The sequence below is a fragment of the Tarenaya hassleriana genome, unplaced genomic scaffold (genome assembly GCF_000463585.1).
Source record: "Tarenaya hassleriana unplaced genomic scaffold, ASM46358v1 Cleome611, whole genome shotgun sequence".
NCBI lineage: Eukaryota > Viridiplantae > Streptophyta > Magnoliopsida > Brassicales > Cleomaceae > Tarenaya > Tarenaya hassleriana.
Genome location: NW_010968620.1, coordinates 1 through 21,001, shown reverse-complemented (window position 1 = coordinate 21,001; position 21,001 = coordinate 1). Strand labels below are relative to the sequence as shown.

The 21,001-nt window shown below is 37.4% G+C and overlaps 3 protein-coding genes and 1 long non-coding RNA gene across 14 annotated transcripts in view; all 4 read right to left on the bottom strand.

Annotated features, from left to right (window-relative positions):
* LOC104799873 (pentatricopeptide repeat-containing protein At3g22470, mitochondrial-like) overlaps nucleotides 1-10,933 on the bottom strand; it is a 15,285-nt gene extending 4,352 nt beyond the window's left edge. For 3 of the 6 annotated variants that reach the window (XM_019200858.1, XM_019200859.1, XM_019200863.1), the window contains exon 1: nucleotides 10,590-10,930. In XM_019200858.1, coding sequence (XP_019056403.1) covers nucleotides 10,590-10,832 — 243 coding nt within the window. In that variant the 5' untranslated portion in view covers nucleotides 10,833-10,930. Of the gene's footprint in view, nucleotides 1-1,199; nucleotides 1,321-3,839; nucleotides 3,947-4,045; nucleotides 6,024-8,549; nucleotides 8,773-8,871 lie in introns of those variants that run through there. The other 3 variants (XM_019200861.1, XM_019200862.1, XM_010522552.1) reach the window with 2 other exon arrangements.
* Nucleotides 10,934-11,793: 860 nt separating this feature from the next.
* Nucleotides 11,794-13,372, bottom strand: LOC109116075 (pentatricopeptide repeat-containing protein At1g12300, mitochondrial-like). Its single transcript, XM_019200856.1, has 2 exons — nucleotides 12,524-13,372; nucleotides 11,794-12,438 (listed from the first exon to the last, which is right to left on the bottom strand). The coding sequence occupies exons 1-2, from the start codon at nucleotides 13,370-13,372 to the stop codon at nucleotides 11,794-11,796; spliced, it is 1,494 nt and encodes a 497-aa protein (XP_019056401.1).
* Nucleotides 13,373-15,506: 2,134 nt separating this feature from the next.
* Nucleotides 15,507-19,920, bottom strand: LOC109115985 (pentatricopeptide repeat-containing protein At3g22470, mitochondrial-like). 6 transcript variants are annotated; one of them, XM_019200868.1, is made up of 5 exons: nucleotides 17,844-19,920; nucleotides 16,347-17,729; nucleotides 16,097-16,227; nucleotides 15,948-16,007; nucleotides 15,507-15,848 (listed from the first exon to the last, which is right to left on the bottom strand). In XM_019200868.1, the coding sequence occupies exon 1, from the start codon at nucleotides 19,798-19,800 to the stop codon at nucleotides 17,887-17,889; it is 1,914 nt and encodes a 637-aa protein (XP_019056413.1). In that variant the 5' UTR covers nucleotides 19,801-19,920; the 3' UTR covers nucleotides 15,507-15,848; nucleotides 15,948-16,007; nucleotides 16,097-16,227; nucleotides 16,347-17,729; nucleotides 17,844-17,886. The 6 variants fall into 6 exon arrangements, with proteins under 6 accessions (XP_019056413.1, XP_019056411.1, XP_019056410.1 ...); XM_019200866.1 differs by having other exon boundaries at nucleotides 15,948-16,227; nucleotides 16,347-16,896; nucleotides 17,550-17,729; XM_019200865.1 differs by having other exon boundaries at nucleotides 15,948-16,227; nucleotides 16,347-16,828; nucleotides 17,550-17,729.
* A 594-nt stretch (nucleotides 19,921-20,514) lies between these two features.
* Nucleotides 20,515-20,993, bottom strand: LOC104799875. Its single transcript, XR_769639.1, has 2 exons — nucleotides 20,948-20,993; nucleotides 20,515-20,842 (listed from the first exon to the last, which is right to left on the bottom strand). It is a non-coding gene; the product is annotated as an uncharacterized LOC104799875 (long non-coding RNA).
* Between the last annotated feature and the right edge of the window lie 8 nt (nucleotides 20,994-21,001).

Here is a 21,001-nt window from a genome sequence, read left to right as displayed (position 1 = left end):
CGTGGAGATCTACTTCTCCCTTCGCCAATTGTCTACTTCCTCGAAGTCCTTGCACATTTCCACAAATGTGTGAGGCACATCCGGTATCTAATACCCATGATGTAGAAGTATTTGTCTTGCTTCATCAAGGCGATTCTGCATGCAAAACCCATCAATCAGTGAAGTATAAGTGATCGTATCTGGAACCAAACCTCTTTGGAGCATCAGCTCGAACAGTTCTTTAGCCTCTAGACACATCCCCTCTTTAATGAATTTATCGATTAATCCGGAGAAAGTAACAACATCGGGCATGATTTTCCTTCTGATCATATCCTCCAAAAATTGTGAGGCGTCGTTCCATCTGCCTGAACTGCAGAGGCCATTAATCAAAGTGTTATACGTAATAACATTCGATACAATTCCTCGACCATTCATGTTACTGAAAACGCCCAACGCATCGTCGATGTTCCCAGATTTGCAAAGACAATCGATAATCGTATTATATGTTACGACAGTGACCACCGTGCACCTTTCCTCCATCGTCTTGACCAAATCCAAAGCTAAAGTAGAATCCCCTAGCTTGCAAATCCCATTCAAAATGGTGTTATAAGTAACAATATCGGGTCGAGAGCCTTTTTCCACCATCCGCTCTGTCAAAGTTACTGCCTCATGAATTCTACCCTTGAGACAAAGTCCGTTAACGACAGTGTTAAATGTTACGACATCAGGTTGAAGTCCCGCATCCACCATTCGCTCCATCAAGCCTAAAGCTGCGGAAACTTCACCTAGGATGCAGAACCCATTGATCAGGGTGTTGAATGTGACAGCACTAGGTTCGTAACCCAACTTCATGATCTGTCCCAAAACCGAAAATCCTAAGACCGCTTGACGTGAGCGACAGAAAGAATTTATCAGAATATTGAAGGTGCACAAATCATGTGAAATCCCGAGCAATTCCATTGATTTGCAAAGCGAAATCACAACATCACACCGTTTCATCTTGGCGATGGCACTCAACAGCATGTTGAAATCGATAATTGAAGGGAGGGGGCGAGACCGAACCATCTGATGGAACAAAGCAACAGCTTCGTGGACATTACTGTCAGCAAACCCACATCTCAATCTCTCTCTGAACGACATATCGCTGTCTCTAACACTAGAGTAAGCCATTCTCCGACAGCATAAAACAGAGGAACAACGTAAGACTGCATTGGAAATACCTTTGTGTGAGAGAGGAGTACGAATGAAGCATGATGCAGAAGACAATGCAACGGCAGCCACTCTCCGAACCATCGGCGACATCGTGAAGCTTCAGAACGAACAGAGAGAAACCTAGAGCAGCTTTAAGGAAAGAGGAGATTTGTTAGTAGTATGCCGAAATACATGAAATTGCAAATCTGCTTTGCTTCTTATACGAACCCTAGAACGAAGTGTAAGAAGAAGAAAGCCCAAATCGTTTGGAGCTAAAGGCCGAAGGAAATGGGCCCTAAATGCTTTCAATTTCAACCAATCCTTTTTCAAACCTGCTCCCATATTTACAAAACATATATACATATATATTTATATATCAGTGTATTTTTGTCAAGTGTATATATATATATATCTCAGTGTTAGGACATAACCATCCAACCAACCACCAAAAAAAATTAGTTGGATATTTTATTCCGACAAAAGAAGTACAGCAAAGGAGCAGGAAAAAAATGATAATCGAACTACTACATTTTTTTTATTAAGACTACTAAGATATGGAATGGTGCATCTACGAATGAAATACCAAAAGAAGTAAAAGAATGGAGGAAAATACGTTAATTTATGAAACCTAACATACGGAATGTACTTACCTTGAACTGTTTTTAAACCCTAAACCATTGAATATAAACATCTAATCGGCATCTTAAAAATATTATATAGTATCCGTATCGTTTCAAATAAAAAAACAAAGAATTAAGATTATTATCGGTTAAGCTCTTTCGGTTATGGTTTGGTTATGCTCAGCTTTTCGGTCTCTGGTTTAGCAGACAGATTGCAAGGCTATGTATTACTCACGGTTTCTCTGATCTGTATACACTGAGAAAATTTCTAAAGTTCTTTTTTCGTAAACTTTCTTTCCTCTGCAATATCGAAAAAGGTCAATATAATAGTGGAATATATGAATCCGATCATATACGATATTATATATAATCAGTAATTGTGTTTGTCAAGCTATATATTCTGAAGGAAAACAATTACGAAGTCGAATTTAATTTAGTAATGGGAAATAATAAGAACGAGTGGCGTGGGTGGTTTAACCGTAAGAGCACAAATGGAAGACTAAATTTCACTTGAATGGAAACAATGTAGGATCACATGGGAGAAACCCCATATAAGTTGTTTAAATACTTACCATTTCATCTTAATGTTGGGAATTCGAATCGTCTTAAATTCCTCATCTATATATGAACATTATAGTTATGGATAACTTAGATTGGTTTACGTCTCTCATACAGTTTGCATGTTATTACATGATGTGGAGATTTATCTAGGGCGTACCCGAATGATAGTAATTGCGGATTCTCATGTCATAAAAAAAATTTAATACATATACTCGAATTAAAAAAAAAATAGTTAACATATCTTAGAGGCACTTTAGTGAAGGACATACAAAAATCCATGAAATCCATGTTGCATCAAATTTGGGCCATTAAGACATATGAGACATTGGACACTTAGTGTTTTAATGGTTATTTTATTTCAATTTGGGAAACAACCAAACATAAACCAAGAGAGGCCAAGACCCTATATTCCTAGAACCCTATATTCCTCCATAGACGTTTTTTTTTTCATTTTTTTTAATAATTTTCTATTTTTTAATAAAAAAAGGTTGAAAATTGTGACATATTTTAAAAGATGCTAGTATGTTTTCTTTTGGTTAAGGGCTCCACTTCTCTTAGCATCATCACATCTACTTTATAAAGCAAACAAAAATTTAGATACCAATGGGATGATAATTTAGTTAATTCACATATCTTTCCCACAAGTGCATCATTGGCTCCTTACAAAAGGGCTAAGAATTCCAACAACTACAAAAAAAAAAAAAAAAAAAAAAAAACAAAACCACAAGTGCATCATCTATATTTTGGGTTTGAGTTTAATTTTATGGATCGTTTGATATCATTTAATAAGAAGATTGAGGTAATGTGATAAAATTGGAAATGATTAAAAGTGAGAATTATTCAGTGAAACTAAGACACATAAGCAGACATTTTAAAAAAAAGTTACTATTTTTATGGATGGGGGGGGGACAATGCCCATGGGGGTCATTGATCATTTTTCAAAAGCTTTAATGATTTGCGTGGTGTGATTTTTATTTTGTATTAATGCGGTGTTAATAGTTCTTACTATTTAATGTTTGCCATTTATATTATGTTATCGTTCAGTTATTATTAAATGTTTTGACTTTCGTTATTTTAAAAGGTTTAGTTGAGCAAAAATATGACACAAGTCGCTTTGGTCGTTATGTTGCGAGTTTGACAATTGAGATCTGTGAAATCATCAAATAGAGAGCAGGTTACGAGCTTGCTAGAATTAAATTTAAATTTAAATTCGATGATTACAAATATTGTTAGATATTTTAAGTGCGATTCAATAGCATAATCAACATGGTAGTTAATGGGCCGTTGATGTTGTTGTCATTAAATATGGCATAAAATTCTTATATTTTTCTACCAACTATAGGCCCAGGTTTTATAAATTTTAATTGAGGGGGAGAAACAACATGCGATTCTATTATCCATTTTCACGCCAAGCAAACATGAGGAAGTGATAAGAGACAGAACAGACATTAGAATGATTGATGCAACCAGAGTAGGTTTCATGGTAACCTTATTGTGACGTTTTCCTCAGCAAGAAGACTTTGATAAGCTGACTTTTGTATCAAAGACGAAGTTGACACTCCACCTCATCTTTCATCATAACCTTACCGGGCTGTCTGCAAATCATCCAAAGAACGATCAGATTGGAACTCCTTGAAGGTCTCAACGCATTTGATATCCAAATCCAAATCTATAGGCCAGAAAAAACAACCCACCTCCTACTCAGACGATTGCCATCACAGGAAGCAAGGCCCCGTTATCAAAGAGAATCCAAAAACTCTTGGCCCAACCTACCGTCACATAGCATATCTACCACAATCTTTATCGTTGACGCATCTGCAGAGAACCCGCATCTCTTCTTTTCTTTTATAAGTTTGATACCCTTTAACGTGTATCCGTGTTTTAGATAACCCTGGATCAATGCGTTGTATGTACGATCATTCGGCATACAACCAGTCTCTTTCATCTCACTAAATAACTTCTCGGCTTCCCCAAATAAACCTCTCCAACATAGTCCCGAAATCATCGTACTATATGTTATCACATTTGGTTCCACCCCTTTATCCGAAAGCAGATTAAACAACTGCAATGCCTCATCAATCTTTTTCGCCTTGCACATGCCATGAATGATAATATTGTGTACAACTATATCAAGGCTCATCCCATCCTTTTCCATCTTGCTGCACAATTCCAATGCCTCTTCAAGTTTTCCATTTTTACATAGCCCATCAAGCAAAATATTGTGAGTTATTAGATCAGGATATGGACTACGACGCTGCATCTCGAAGAAAAGTGTCTGGGCGGCATCAATGTTGCCTGCCAGGCAAAATCCTTGAATGAGAGAGTTGTAAATTCTGTTATTAGCAGTCACCCCTCTTCGAGACATCTCACTAAAGAGCTCGAGACCCTTATCAACCCTACCAGACTTGCAGTATCCATTTATGAGAGCACCAAATGTCACTACATTTGGAAAACATCCCTTGGTAACCATAGAATCAAACACTTGTCTTGCTTCATCAAGACGATTCTGCATGCAAAACCCATCAATAAGAGAACTATAAGTGACCGTATTCGGTACCAAACCTCTCTGGAGCATCTGTTCGTACAGTTCTTTAGACTCTAGAAACATCCCCTCTTTAATGAATTTATCGATTAATCCGTTGAAAGTAACTACATTTGGCATGATTTTTCTTCTCATCATATCCTTCAGTAATCGCGAGGCATCGTTCCATCTGCCTAAACTACACATGCCATTAACCAAAGTGTTATAGGTAATGACATCTGATAAAACTCCTCGATCATCCATCTTACTAAAGACGTTCAACGCATTGTCGATGTTCCCAGATTTGCAAAGACAATCGATAATCGTATTATATGTTACGACAGTGACCACCGTGCACCTTTCCTCCATCTTCTTGATCAAATCCAGAGCTAAAGCAGAATCCCCTAGCTTGCAAATACCATTCAAAATGGTGTTATATGTACGACTATCGGGGTGACAGCCTTTCTCTACCATCCGCTCAGTCAAAGTTACTGCCTCGTGAATTCTACCCTTGAGACAAAATCCGTTTATCACAGTGCTATAGGTAATGACATCAGGCTGAAGTCCTGCATCCACCATTCGCTCCATCAAGTCTAAAGCTGCGGAAACTTCACCTAGGATGCAGAACCCATTGATCAGAGTGTTGAATGTGACACCGCTAGGCTCGTAACCCGACTTCATGATCTTTCCAAAAATTGAAAATCCTAAGACCGCTTGACGTATGCGACAGAAACAGTTGATCAGAATGCTCAAAGTGTAGAGATTGTGTGAAACCCCGACCAATTCCATTGATTTGAAAAGCGAAATCACAACATCATACCGTTTCATCTTGGCGATGGCAGTCAACAGCATGTTGAAATCGATAATAGAAGGGAGGGGGCGAGACCGAACCATCTGATGGAACAAAGCAACAGCTTCGTGGACATTACTGTCAGCAAACCCACATCTCAATCTCTCTCTGAACGACATATCGCTGTCTCTAACACTAGAGTAAGCCATTCTCCGACAGCATAAAACAGAGGAACAACGTAAGACTGCATCGGAAATACCTCTGTGAGAGAGAGGAGTACGAACGAAGCATGATGCAGAAGACAATGCAACGGCAGCCACTCTCCGAACTATCGGCGACATCGTGAAGCTTCAGAACGAACAGGGAGAAACCTAGAACAGCTTTAAGGAAAGAGGAGATTTGTTAGTATGCCGAAATACATGAAATTGCAAATGTGCTTAGCTTCTTATACGAACCCTAGAACGAAGTGTAAGAAGAAGGAAGCCCAAATCCTTTGGAGCTAAAGGCCGAAGGAAATGGGCCCTAAATGCTTTCAATTTCAACCAATCCCATATTTACAAAACATATATACATATATATTTATATATCAGTGTATTTTTGTCAAGTGTATATATATATATATATATCTCAGTGTTAGGACATTAATGGTGAAGAATGTTGAAAGCTTCGACGATGCAAATCACGGAGTCTTCTTGTAATCCGAAAAATTTTATATACTATTCTATCTATGGATATCTGAATATTTGAATTAACAGCTAACAATAAAATTCATTCGAGAACTTACAATCCAAACTATTCGGTTCCAAAATCTTATACTCTCAATTTTTTGAATATCCGACCCGAGAATTTGATACAATATTTACTAAATTATGTGATGATGTTGAGAAACAAATGAAATGATGCGTCATAATCGTGAAATGGACAACAATCGCACACAAAAGGAAATGGAGGTTAAGGTGGGAAAAATTGAAATATAATGATTGAAAAACATTACGTTAAGGCTTATTTATTTGGTGAGAGGGCCATTGCATGTAAAAGGAAACTAACGATGCTTCATCCATTGGCTTTTAACCAAAGCAAATCATTGGTTCGGCAACATTATGCCACGTGTCACATAACCATCCACCCAACCACCAAAACAAATTAGTTGGATATTTTATTCCGACAAAAGAAGTAGACATGTCAAATTTTTATTTTTTTTTTATGATTATTTTTTTTTATTTTTTGTAGTGAGAAATTGACATGACTAAAACTACTTCAAATTTTTTTATATATTAAGGCTACTAAGATATGGAATGGTGCATCTACGAATGAAATACCAAACGACGTAAAAGAATGGAGGAAAATACGTTAATTTATGAAACCTGACATACGGAATGTACTTACCTTGAACACTTTTTAGACCCTAAACCATTGAATATAAACATCTAATCGGTTTGCTAAACATCGTTTCCCATTTTTTAAATATTATACGGTACCCGTGTCGTTTCAAGAAAAAAGAATTAAGATAAATAGTAAACTATATGAATCCGATCATATATGATATTAAATATAATCAGTAATTGTGTTTGTCAAACTATATATTGTGAAGGAAAACAATTATGAAGTAGTATTTAATTTAGTAATGGTAAATAATAAGAATGAATGATGTGGGAGGTTTAATCCTTACAGCACAAATGGAAAACTTTTTTTTTTGGTAAAAAAATGGAGAACTTAATTTCACTCGAATGGAAACAATGTAGGACACTTGATTTTTTTTTTATTTAAAAAAAAGGCAATTTATCTTAGAGGAACATTAGTGAAGGACAAACAAAAATCCATGAAAGCCATGTTGTATCAAATTTGGGCCATTAAGACATATGAGACATTGGACACTTAGTGTTCTAATGCTCATTTTATTTCAATTTGGGAAACCACCAAATATAAACCAAGAGAGGCCAAGACCCTATATTCCTAGAACCCTAGATTCCTCCATAGACGTTTTTTTAAATAATTTTCTATTTTTAATATAAAAAAAGGTTGAAATTTGTATGTTTTCTTTTGGTTAAGGGCTCCACTTCTCTTAGCATCATCACATCGACTTTATAAAGCAAACAAAAATTTTAGATACCAATGGGATGATAATTTAGTTAATTCACATATCTTTCCCACAAGTGCATCATTGGCTCCTTACAAAAGGGCTAAGAATTCCAACAACTACAAAAAAAAAAAAAAAAAACTAAAAACAAAACCACAAGTGCATCATCTATATTTTGGGTTTGAGTTTAATTTTATGGATCGTTTGATATCATTTAATAAGAAGATTGAGGTAATGTGATAAAATTGGAAATGATTAAAAGTGAGAATTATTCAGTGAAACTAAGACACATAAGCAGACATTTTAAAAAAAAGTTACTATTTTTATGGATGGTGGGGGTACAATGCCAATGGGGTTCATTGATCATTTTTCAAAAGCTTTAATGATTTGCGTGGTGTGATTTTTATTTTGTATTAATGCGGTGTTAATAGTTCTTACTATTTAATGTTTGCCATTTATATTATGTTATCGTTCAGTTATTATTAAATGTTTTGACTTTCGTTATTTTAAAAGGTTTAGTTGAGCAAAAATATGACACAAGTCGCTTTGGTCGTTATGTTGCGAGTTTGACAATTGAGATCTGTGAAATCATCAAATAGAGAGCAGGTTACGAGCTTGCTAGAATTAAATTTAAATTTAAATTTAAATTCGATGATTACAAATATTGTTAGATATTTTAAGTGCGATTCAATAGCATAATCAACATGGTAGTTAATGGGCCGTTGATGTTGTTGTCATTAAATATGGCATAAAATTCTTATATTTTTCTACCAACTATAGGCCCAGGTTTTATAAATTTTAATTGAGGGGGAGAAACAACATGCGATTCTATTATCCATTTTCACGCCAAGCAAACATGAGGAAGTGATAAGAGACAGAACAGACATTAGAATGATTGATGCAACCAGAGTAGGTTTCATGGTAACCTTATTGTGACGTTTTCCTCAGCAAGAAGACTTTGATAAGCTGACTTTTGTATCAAAGACGAAGTTGACACTCCACCTCATCTTTCATCATAACCTTACCGGGCTGTCTGCAAATCATCCAAAGAACGATCAGATTGGAACTCCTTGAAGGTCTCAACGCATTTGATATCCAAATCCAAATCTATAGGCCAGAAAAAACAACCCACCTCCTACTCAGACGATTGCCATCACAGGAAGCAAGGCCCCGTTATCAAAGAGAATCCAAAAACTCTTGGCCCAACCTACCGTCACATAGCATATCTACCACAATCTTTATCGTTGACGCATCTGCAGAGAACCCGCATCTCTTCTTTTCTTTTATAAGTTTGATACCCTTTAACGTGTATCCGTGTTTTAGATAACCCTGGATCAATGCGTTGTATGTACGATCATTCGGCATACAACCAGTCTCTTTCATCTCACTAAATAACTTCTCGGCTTCACCAAATAAACCTCTCCAACATAGTCCCGAAATCATCATATTATATGTTATCACATTTGGTTCCACCCCTTTATCCGAAAGCAGATTAAACAACTGCAATGCCTCATCAATCTTTTTCGCCTTGCACATGCCATGAATGATAACGGTGTGTACAACTATATTTAGGCTCATCCCATCCTTTTCCATCTTGTCATATAATTCCAATGCCTCTTCAAGTTTTCCATTTTTACACAGCCCATCAAGCAAAATCGTGTGAGTTATTAGATCAGGATGTGGACCGCGACGCTGCATCTCGAAGAAAAGCGTCTGAGCGGCATCAATGTTGCCTGCCTGGCAAAATCCTTGAATGAGAGAGTTGTAAATTATGTTATTAGCAGTCACCCCTCTTTGAGACATCTCACTCAAGAGCTCGAGACCCTTATCGACCCTACCAGACTTGCAATATCCATTTATGAGAGCACCAAACGTCACTACATTTGGAAAACATCCCTTGGTAACCATAGAATCAAACACTTGTCTTGCTTCATCAAGACGGTTCTGCATGCAAAACCCATCAATCAGTGAATTATAAGTGACCGTGTTTGGAACCAAACCTCTCTGGAGCATCTGTTCGTACAGTTCTTTAGCCTCCAGAAACATGCCCTCTTTAATGAATTTATCGATTAATCCGTTGAAAGTAACGACATCGGGCATGATTTTTCTTCTCATCATATCCTTTAGTAATCGCAAGGCGTCGTTCCATCTACCTAAACTACAGAGCCCGTTTATCAAAGTGTTATAGCTAATAACATCCGATACAACTCCTCGATCATCCATCTTACTGAAAACGCCCAACGCATCGTCTATGTTCCCAGATTTGCAAAGACAATCGATAATCGTATTATAAGTTACGACATCGACCACCGTGCACCTTTCCTCCATCTTCTTGACCAAATCTAGAGCTAAAGCAGAATCCCCTATCTTGCAAATGCCGTTCAAAATGGTGTTGTATGTAAAAGTATTGGGGTGACAGCCTTTCTCTACCATCCGCTCAGTCAAACTTACTGCCTCATGAATTCTGCCCTTGAGACAAAATCCGTTGACGACAGTGTTAAATGTTACGACATCAGGCTGAAGTCCCGCCTCCACCATTCTCTCCATCAAGTCTAAAGCTACGGAAGCTTCACCTAGGATGCAGAACCCATTGATCAGGGTGTTGAATGTGATAGTATCAGGCTCGTAACCCGACTTTATGATCTTTCCAAAAACCGAAAATCCTAAGACCGCTTGACGTGAGCGACAAAAAGAATTGATCAGAATGCTCAAAGTGTAGAGATCATGTGAAACCCCGACCAATTCCATTGATTTGCACAGCGAAATCACAACATCATACCGTTTCATCTTGGCGATGGCACTCAACAACATGTTGAAATCGATAATTGAAGGGAGGGGGCGAGACCGGACCATCTGATGGAACAAAGCAACAGCTTCGTGGACATTACTGTCAGCAAACCCACATCTCAATCTCTCTCTGAACGACATATCGTTGTCTCTAACACCAGAATAAGCCAACCTCCGACAACATAAAACAGAGTAACAACGTAAGACTGTGTCGGGAATACCTCTGTGAGAGAGAGGAGTACGAATGAAACATGATGCAGAAGAAGAAAATGCAACGGCGGCCACTCTCCGAACCATCGGCGACATCGTGAAGCTGAGGAACGAACAGAGAGAAACCTAGAACAGATTTGAGGAAAGAAGAAGTCTGTTAGTGTGCCGAAATACATGAAATGGCAAAATCTGCTTTGCTTCTGATACGAACCCTAGAACGAAGGGTGAGAAGAAGGAAGCCCAAACCGTTTGGAGCTAAAGGCCGAAGGAAATGGGCCGAAGATTTTATAAGCTCAGCAAAGTTAAATTTAATGCAAATTTTCGTAATTTATTTTCATTTATGTTAAAACATGAGAGAGACTCTGTCTGCCAGTTGGCATTATAAGAATTTAAGCGAAACCCCGCCAAGAACAATAATCAGAATAATTATAATACTGACCGACGTGAGAATAATTTAAGTTTATTTATATATAACTATTGTCTTAATTTAGGAAAACGAAAGCTTATTTTATGAGATTTTGGATTCTGGTTACGACGTATTACATTCGATGCGAAATGTATGATTTTTCAATCTCTCCAAACTTAATGTTGAAATTACAAATTACCACTGGAAAACAAAAATATGACAAGGAAAAAGAGTTGCAATTTTTAATCTTCCTACCGCTTTTATGCATTGATTCTAAACTCCCATAGGAATTTTTTTTTTAAAAAAAAACAATTGCATGATGATACTTGGTTTTTTAGAATTTTAAGGCTTCTTATTTACATAAATAAATACTTTTGAAATGACAGTATGATTTGCATCAATTCTGAATATAAACTCTTATCTTGCTCTTTACAAGAAAGAAAAAAAACAATATTAGATCTATCTTTCATTGGGTCAAACAAGAGGAAACCTAGTATGTGCGATCAATGCAATGTATGTACGGTCATCCGGCGAACAACCTGCGTCTCTCATCTCCTGAAATAGCTTCTCGGCTTCACCAAATAAACCTCTTCCACCACAAAAGCCCCGAAATCATCGTAGTATATGTTATCACATTTGGTTTCCATCCCTTTATCTGAAAGGCATATTAAACAACTGCAATGCCTCATCAATCTTCTCAGCCATGCATAACCCATGAATGATAACATTGTGTACAAATACATTGAGGCTCATCCCATTCTTTTCCATCTTGTTATATAATTCCAATGCCTCTTCAAGCTTTCCATTTTTACACAACCCATCAAGTAAAATCACGTAAGTTATTAGATCGGGATGTGGACCATGACATTGCATCTCGAAGAAAAGCGTCTGGGCGCCATCAAGGTTATCTGCCTTACAAAATCCTTGAATGAGAGAATTGTAAATTATGTTATTAGCAATCACCCCTCTTCGAGACATCTGACTAAAGAGCTCGAGACCCTCATCAAGCTTACCAGACTTGCAGTATCCATTTATGAGAGCACCAAATGTCACTACATTTAGAAAACATCCCTTGGTAACCATAGAATCAAATATTTGTCTGGCTTCAACAAGGCGTTTTTGCATGCAAAACCCGTAAATAAGTGAAGTATAAGTGATCGTATTTGGAACCAAACCTCTTTGGAGCATCAGCTCGAACAGTTCTTTAGCCTCTAGAAACATCCCCTCTTTGATGAAATTATCGATTAATCCGGTAAAAGTAGCAACATTGGGCATGATTTTCCTTCTGATCATATCCTTCAATAATCGCGAGGACGTTTATCAAAGTGTTATAGGTAACAACATCTAATGAAACTCCTCGATCATCCATCTTACTAAAAACGCCCAACGCATCATCCACATTCCCACATTTACAAAGACAATCGATAATCGTAGTATAAGTTACGACGTCGACCATCATGCATCTTTCCTCCATCTTCTTGATCAAATTCAAAGCTAAAGCAGAATCCCCTAGCTTGCAAATGCCGTTTAAAATCGTGTTATATGTAACAATATTGGGTTCAGAGCCTTTCTCTACCATCCGCTCAATCAAAGTTACTGCCTCGTGAATTCTACCCTTGAGACAAAGTCCGTTGACGACGGTGTTAAATGTTATGACATTAGATTGAAGTCCCGCGTCCACCATTCGCTCCATCAAGTCTAAAGCTGCAGAAACTTCACCTCCGATGCAGAACCCATTGATTATGGTGTTGAATGTGACAGTATTAGGCTTGTAACCCAACTTCATGATCTTACCCAAAACCGAAAATCCTAAGACTGCTTGATGTGAGCGAATGAAACAGTTGATCAGAATGTTCAAAGTGTAGAGATTATGTGAAATCCCGAGCAATTCCATTTGATGACAAAGCGAAATCACAACATCATATCGTTTCATCTTGACTATGGCACTCAATAACATACTGAAATCGATAATTGAAGGGAGGGGGCGAGACTGAACCATCTGCTGGAACAAAGCAACAGCTTCATCGACAGTACTATCAGCAAACCCACATTTCAGTCTCTCTCTGAACGACATATCGCTGTCTCCAACACCAGAATAAGCCAACCTCCGACAACATAAAGCAGAGGAACAACGTAAGACTGTGTCGGGAATACCTCTGTGAGAGAGAGGAGTACGAATGAAACATGATGCAGAAGAAGAAAATGCAACGACAGCCACTCTCCGAACCATCGGCGACATCGTGAAGCTTCAGAAAGAACAGAGAGAAACCTAGAACAGCTTTAAGGAAAGAGGAGATTTGTTAGTATGCCGAAATACATGAAATTGCAAATGTGGTTAGCGTCTTATACAGTTAACAATAAAATTCAAAATCAGATTCCAGAACTTCAAACTATTCGGTTCCAAAATCTTATACACTCAAATTTTCGAATATCAGACCCGAGAATTTGATATAATATTTACTAAATTATGTGATGATGCTGAGAAACAAATGAAAATGATGCGTCATAATCGTGAAATATTTGTTGTCCGACAAAGAAGTAGGCATGTCAAAATTATGTGATGATGTTGAGAAACAAATGAAAATGTCACATAACCATCCAACCAACCACCAAAAAAAAATTAGTTGGATATTTTATTACGACAAAGAAGTAGGCATGTCAAAATTTTATTTTTATTTTATTTTTTTATTTTTTGTAGTGAGAAATTGACATGATTAAAACATTAAAGGAGCAAGAAAAAAATGATAATCGAACTACTTCATTTTTTTTTTTATTAAGGCTACTAAGATATGGAATGGTGCATCTACGAATGAAATACCAAAAGACGTAAAAGAATGGAAGAAAATACGTTAATTTGTGAAACCTAACATACGGAATGTACTTACCTTGAACTGTTTTTAGACCCTAAACCATTGAATATAAACATCTAATCGGCATCTTAAAAATATTATATGGTACCCGTATTGTTTCAAATAAAAAAAGAACAAAGAATTAAGATTATTATCGGTTAAGCTCTTTCGGTTATGGTTTGGTTATGCTCAGCTTTTCAGTCTCTGGTTTAGCAGACAGATTGCAAGGCTCTATATAGCCTTTATAGGATAGGTTTGTTTTCTTGCAAATTGATTCCTTAATTCGTTTGGTATATATACATGATGTACAACGCAGTTTTGCAATACACTGAGAAAATTCCTAAAGTTCTTTTTTCGTCTCCTTCATTCCCTCTGCAATATCGAAAAAGGTCAATAATAGTGGAATATATGAATCCGATCATCTACGATATTATATATAATCAGTAATTGTGTTCGTCAAGCTATATATTCGGAAGGAAAACAATTACAAAGTCGAATTTAATTTAGTAATGGGAAATAATAAGAACGAGGGGTGTGGGTGGTTTAACCCTAAGAGCACAAATGAAAGACTAAATTTCACTTGAATGGAAACAATGTAGGATCACATGGGAGAAACCCCATATAAGTTGGTTAAATACTGACCTCATCTTAATGTTGGGAATTCGAATCATCTTAAATTCTTCATCTATATATGAACATTATAGTTATGGATAACTTAGATTGGTTCGTTTGCATGTTGCATCAAATTTGGGCCATTAAGACATATGAGACATTGGACACTTGTGTTCTAATGCTCATTTTATTTCAATTTGGGAAACAACTAAACATAAACCAAGAGAGGCCAAGACCCTATATTCCTATGACTCTAGATTCCTCCATAGACGTTTTTTTTCATCATTTTTTTTAATAATTTCCTGTTTTTTAATTTTAAAAAAAAGGTTGAAAATTGTGACATATTTTAAAAGATGCTAGTATGTTTTCTTTTGGTTAAGGGCTCCACTTCTCTTAGCATCATCACATCTACTTTATAAAGCAAACAAAATTTTTAGATACCAATGGGATGATAATTTAGTTAATTCACATATCTTTCCCACAAGTCCATTGGCTCCTTACAAAAGGGCTAAGAATTCCAACAACTACCCAAAAAAAAACTAAAAACAAAACCCTAACACTAACAATAAAGAAACTTATCAGTTCGCGTATCGTATCATGTCACCTCCCACGTTGGATATAGAATCATATTATTATAATCAGTTTTTTTCGAAGGACTAATATGACACTTTTTAACAAGATTAGGATTTATTGAGACACTTTTTGCAAGATCAGGAATTATTTGGCATCCTCACAAGTTCAGGAATTTTTTTCCAGAAATTTTTAGGAGTTTTTCCCTTGATAAAATAAAAAGTTTTTGTCAAAATTTGAGAGTTTAGTGTTTTTTTTTTCTCTTTTGTTTAATACCAAAGTAGTATCTTTAGATGCTCCCGAAGAGAACATGTTTTGCAAGAGATTTCACCCTTCTTCAAACCAATATGTACTTTTTGGTACCAAAGCAAAAATTCTATTAAAGGTAGCTTCAGCCATTGTTTGTGATTGAACACACATCGAAGAGGTCCATATACAACAAAACAAGGGAGAGAAGACTAGGCAGTGATACTCAAGAACCCGACCACTGCCTCAACTTGTAGATCCCACAACGGTTTTCAGAGAAAGAATCCCAGATTGACTGCATTTCCCGCACCACGGGAACTCCGTACTGATCTCTGCCTTGTTCCTGCAACATCTCTAAATAATCATGCCATTCAAGTAGCAACGTGGCAAAACTGGTGAACCACAGTGGCTTTTGCTGTGTGTATAGTCCTGCATTTTTCAGCAGCAACAGCTTAAATTTGGCGATAAATTACATAGATACAGATCCGAATAAAAACCATGCCATTCAAGTAGTATCATTAGTATTACCTCTACGACCACATGGCCTGCAAGAAGAGTATTGTTGGCAGATATGTTGTTGTCACCGATCTTGCAATCATGAGCAATACATGGCAAGAACCCATTATTAGATTGTTCTCACCAATGAACTGTTCCACAAAGAGACTGTAAGAACACACTTCATAAAGACTAGATATTTTGCTCATATCGGTCAATAACCAGCATCGGTGGACTTTGATAATCTGTGAATCGAACAGAACTCTCTGATCTCATTGTTATTACCAATGTGAAGAAAGCAATTATCCCCGGCCTGAAAAGTAAAACAAAACGTGCAGACTCCAGATCAGTACACAGGCTTTTGAATTGGTCTCAACTCTTAAGCAGAGTACCCGTAACACGGAATATGACAAGTTATCATTTTCTGATCACCTTGTATTTCATGTCTTGGCATTTAAGACCAACCACAGCATGGCGACCAATAACGTTGATATACCTTATAACTCGGGGAGATCATCATCATCAACAACAGCACCACTGGCTGACAAAAATCAAGGCATATACACACACACACCAGAACAACGTTAAAAAATTGAGAGGAAATACCATATACCACCGGTCAGAAGAGCAAAACCGGCCTACGTCATAAGGACGCAAGAATCCCCCAATTTTGTGTTCCCAAAGATGTGGCTAGAAGGATATAGTTTGCATCCATCGCCCAGCTTTGCCGAAGAACCAATAGTACAAAACGGACCAACCGAAACATCCATTTTTCCATTTAATGGGTTGGGTTTGCTGTTTATTAACACTCATCCACCAAGTTTCGGCAATCACGGCGGCTGTCGGGACCAAGAGACGAGTTTTAGTTGGTGTCAGATCGGACCAATGCATCATCGACCCCATAAGAGCGTTAACTGAAGGATAAGCAGATCAAACCCAACGCAACAGGAAGACCGGTTTGTCTCTGTTAGTTAAATCTCCTCTTACACATTGAAAGACAAAAATATGGAAATTAAAAGCTTATGATACTTTGTTTGGATATTAATGCAAACCAAAAAGAGTTGCAATTTATATATATATATATTACATCCATTGGGCCTTTTAAGTAGACTTATTTGGGCATTGATTCTAAACTCCATAGGACATTGCAAAAAACAATTGCATGATATTTAGTTTTATTTTACGTGAAGGAATCCTTTTGAAACGACAATTTAATTAGCATAAATTTTGATGGTTTTATTGATACAAAGCCATTATTTGTAATTCAGGAGCGGTGATCTCATGCAAACCCTATGTGTGATGATGTTTTCTACAGCAAGAAGTTGACTTCCTCTAAGTCACCAAAAAGAAGACATGATGAAGTGATCAGATCCATTGCGATTGTCCCTTACCAGAAAGGAACACACTCTTACTCGCTGAATTCAAATCAAATGCATGTCTAGCACAATTTTATCTCAACAATATCATAAAATAAGAAAATAAAGCTAAGAATAGGAATAGGATGGAACGATTTTGAAGTAGCCCATATGATTAAACAGGAGACCATATGGTAAGGAACAGATCTATTTCAGAAATTACATTACAAATGTTTTCTTTTCATTTGGACCAAACGATGAAAAACAGAACAGACGTTACCTTTTAAATTCAGCTTCATCATGAGACAAACATGTAGAATGATTGATGCAACCAGAGTAGGTTTCATGCCAACCTTATTGTGATGTCTTCCTCAGCAAGAAGACTTTGTTAAGTTGACTTCTGCATCAAAGATGAAGTTGGCACTCCATCTCATCTTTCCTCATAACCTTACCGGGCTGTCTGCAAATCATCCAAAGAACGATCAGATTGGAGCTCCTTGAAGGTCTCAACGCATTTGATATCCAAATCCAAACTAACACATCCAAATCTGTAGGCCAGAAAAAAACAACTCACCTCGTACTCAGATGATTGCCATCACAGGAAGCAAGGTCCGTTATCAAAGAGAACCCAAAAACTCTTTGTCCAACCTACCGTCACATAGCATATCTACCACAATCTTTATCGTTGACGCATCTCCAGAGAACCCACATCTCTTCTTTTCTTTTATAAGTTTGATACCCTTTACCGTGTATCCCTGATTTAGATAACCCTGGATCAATGTGTTGTATGTACGATCATTCGGCAAACAACCAGTCTCTTTCATCTCACTAAATAACTTCTCGGCTTCACCAAATAAACCTCTCTGACAGAGTCCCGAAATCATCGTATTATATGTTATCACATTTGGTTCCATCCCTTTATCCGAAAGCAAATTAAACAATTGCAATGCCTCGTCAACCTTTTCCGCCTTACACATGCCATGAATGAAAATACTATATACAACTATATCAAGGCTCATCCCATCCTTTTCCATCTTGCTGCATAAATCCAATGCTTCATCCAGTTTTCCATTTTTACATAGTCCATCAAGAAAAATCGTGTGAGTGATTAGATCAGGAAGTGGACCATGACATTGCATCTCGAAGAAAAGCGTATGGGCGGCATCAAGGTTGCCTGTCTGGCAAGATCCTTGAATGAGAGAATTGTAAATTATGTTATTAGCAGCCACCCCTCTTCGAGACATCTCGCTAAAGAGTCCGAGACCCTTATCGACCCTACCAGACTTGCAGTATCCATTTATGAGAGCACCAAACGTCACTACATTTGGAAAACATCCCATGGTAACCATAGAATCAAACATTTGTCTTGCTTCATCAAGGCGATTCTGCATGCAAAACCCATCAATCAGTGAAGTATAAGTGATCGTATCTGGAACCAAACCTCTTTGGAGCATCAGCTCGAACAGTTCTTTAGCCTCTAGACACATCCCCTCTTTAATGAATTTATCGATTAATCCGGAGAAAGTAACAACATCGGGCATGATTTTCCTTCTGATCATATCCTTCAAAAATTGTGAGGCGTCGTTCCATCTGCCTGAACTGCAGAGGCCATTAATCAAAGTGTTATACGTAATAACATTCGATACAACTCCTCGACCATTCATGTTACTAAAAACGCCCAACGCATCGTCAATGTTCCCAGATTTGCAAAGACAATCGATAATCGTATTATATGTTACGACGGTGACCATCGTGCACCTTTCCTCCATCGTCTTGACCAAATCCAAAGCTAAAGTAGAATCCCCTAGCTTGCAAATCCCATTCAAAATGGTGTTATAAGTAACAGTATCGGGTTGAGAGCCTTTTTCTACCATCTGCTCTGTCAAAGTTACTGCCTCATGAATTCTACCCTTGAGACAAAGTCCGTTGACGACAGTGTTAAATGTTACGACATCAGGTTGAAGTCCCGCATCCACCATTCGCTCCATCAAGCCTAAAGCTGCGGAAACTTCACCTAGGATGCAGAACCCATTGATCAGGGTGTTGAATGTGACAGCACTAGGTTCGTAACCCAACTTCATGATCTGTCCCAACACCGAAAATCCTAAGACCGCTTGACGTGAGCGACAGAAAGAAATTAACAGAATATTGAAGGTGCACAAATCATGTGAAATCCCGAGCAATTCCATTGATTTGCAAAGCAAAATCACAACATCATACCGTTTCATCCTGGCGATGGCACTCAATAACATATTGAAATCGATAATTGAAGGGAGGGGGCGAGACCGAGCCATCTGATGGAACAAAGCAACAGCTTCGTCGACATTACTATCAGCAAACCCACGTCTCAATCTCTCTCTGAACGACATATCGCTGTCTCCGACACCAGAATAAGCCAGTCTCCGACAACATAAAGCAGAGGAACAACGTAAGACTGCATCGGAAATACCTTTGTGTGAGAGAGGAGTACGAATGAAGCATGATGCAGAAGACAATGCAACGGCAGCCACTCTCCGAACCATCGGCGACATCGTGAAGGTTCAGAACGAACAGAGAGGAAATTTGTTAGCGTGCCACAAAATACATGAAATGGCAAATCTGCTTTGCTTCTGAGTTCTGATACGAACCCTAGAACGAAGTGTAAGAAGAAAAGAAGGAAGCCCAAGGAAATGGGCCGAACATTTTATAAAAATATTATATATATGTGTTAGTGTTACGACATTATCTTGAAGAACGTCGGAAGCCTCGATGCCGAACACGGAGTCCGAAATATTTTGTTTTCTAGTTTTCTCCTCAATCCTCATTAATTGTAAAAATATTCCTTATTTTTCTATCACAAAGACAAAATTTAGTTATTAGATATAATTATTGTTATACTGTATCGAGAAATTTAGTATATTATTTTATCTCATTCGAGTGTACCGTCTTCCATTTTGCGTTACCATCATCACCACGACAATTCTTGTCTTTGATAAACTGGATATTTTCTATAGCATGGATATTATGTATTTCTAGCATGTAAAAATTTTATGAGTTTAAAATTCGATGATATATTTATAAAATTAAACTTCTTATTTTGATGAATTTTGTAGTTCATATCACATTGACGAGTTTTAAGGAACCTTATAGATATTCTAAGAAAATCACCCTTCTTCAAACCAATACGTACTTTCAGACCCCGAATTTCTGCTCTTTCTCCGGTCACCATCATGTACTTTGGCACATCTTGTGAAGCCTATAATTCAGACAACAAGAAAAAACCCGGAGCTTTGCATTCCACTTTTTATGCAGAAAACCCGATAAGAGTTCCCGTTGTGTGAGGAAAGGCACATTGCAACTGAGAGCTCTGAGAAAGGACATACCACTGAACCACCACTGATGCAAGAGAAAGAACCAATGTGGCAAAACTGGTGAACCACAGTGGCTCCTGCTGTGTGTGTATAGTTAATATTACCTCTACGACCACATGGCCTGCAAGAAGAGTATTGTTGGCAGATATGTTGTTGTCACCGATCTTGCAATCATGAGCAATACATGGCAAGAACCCATTATTAGATTGTTCTCACCAATGACCTGTTCCACAGAGAGACTGTAAGAACACACTTCATAAAATACTAGCATCGGTGGACTTTGATGATCTGTGAATCGAACAGAACTCTCTGGTCTCATTTTTATTACCAATGTGAAGAAAGCACCTATCCCCGGCCTGAAAAGTGAAACAAAAAGTGTAGA

Excerpts from the sequence above, each read along its gene's own strand:
- LOC109116075 (XM_019200856.1), bottom strand. The coding sequence starts at position 13,372 with ATGGTTCGGAGAGTGGCTGTCGTTGCATTTTCTTCTTCTGCATCATGT. Across the intron at positions 12,439-12,523 it reads ATGTGGATGATGCGTTGGGC|GATATGATCAGAAGGAAAAT; the intron begins GTTTTTAGTAAG and ends CGATTATTGAAG.
- LOC109115985 (XM_019200864.1), bottom strand. The coding sequence starts at position 19,800 with ATGTCGCCGATGGTTCGGAGAGTGGCTGCCGTTGCATTGTCTTCTGCA.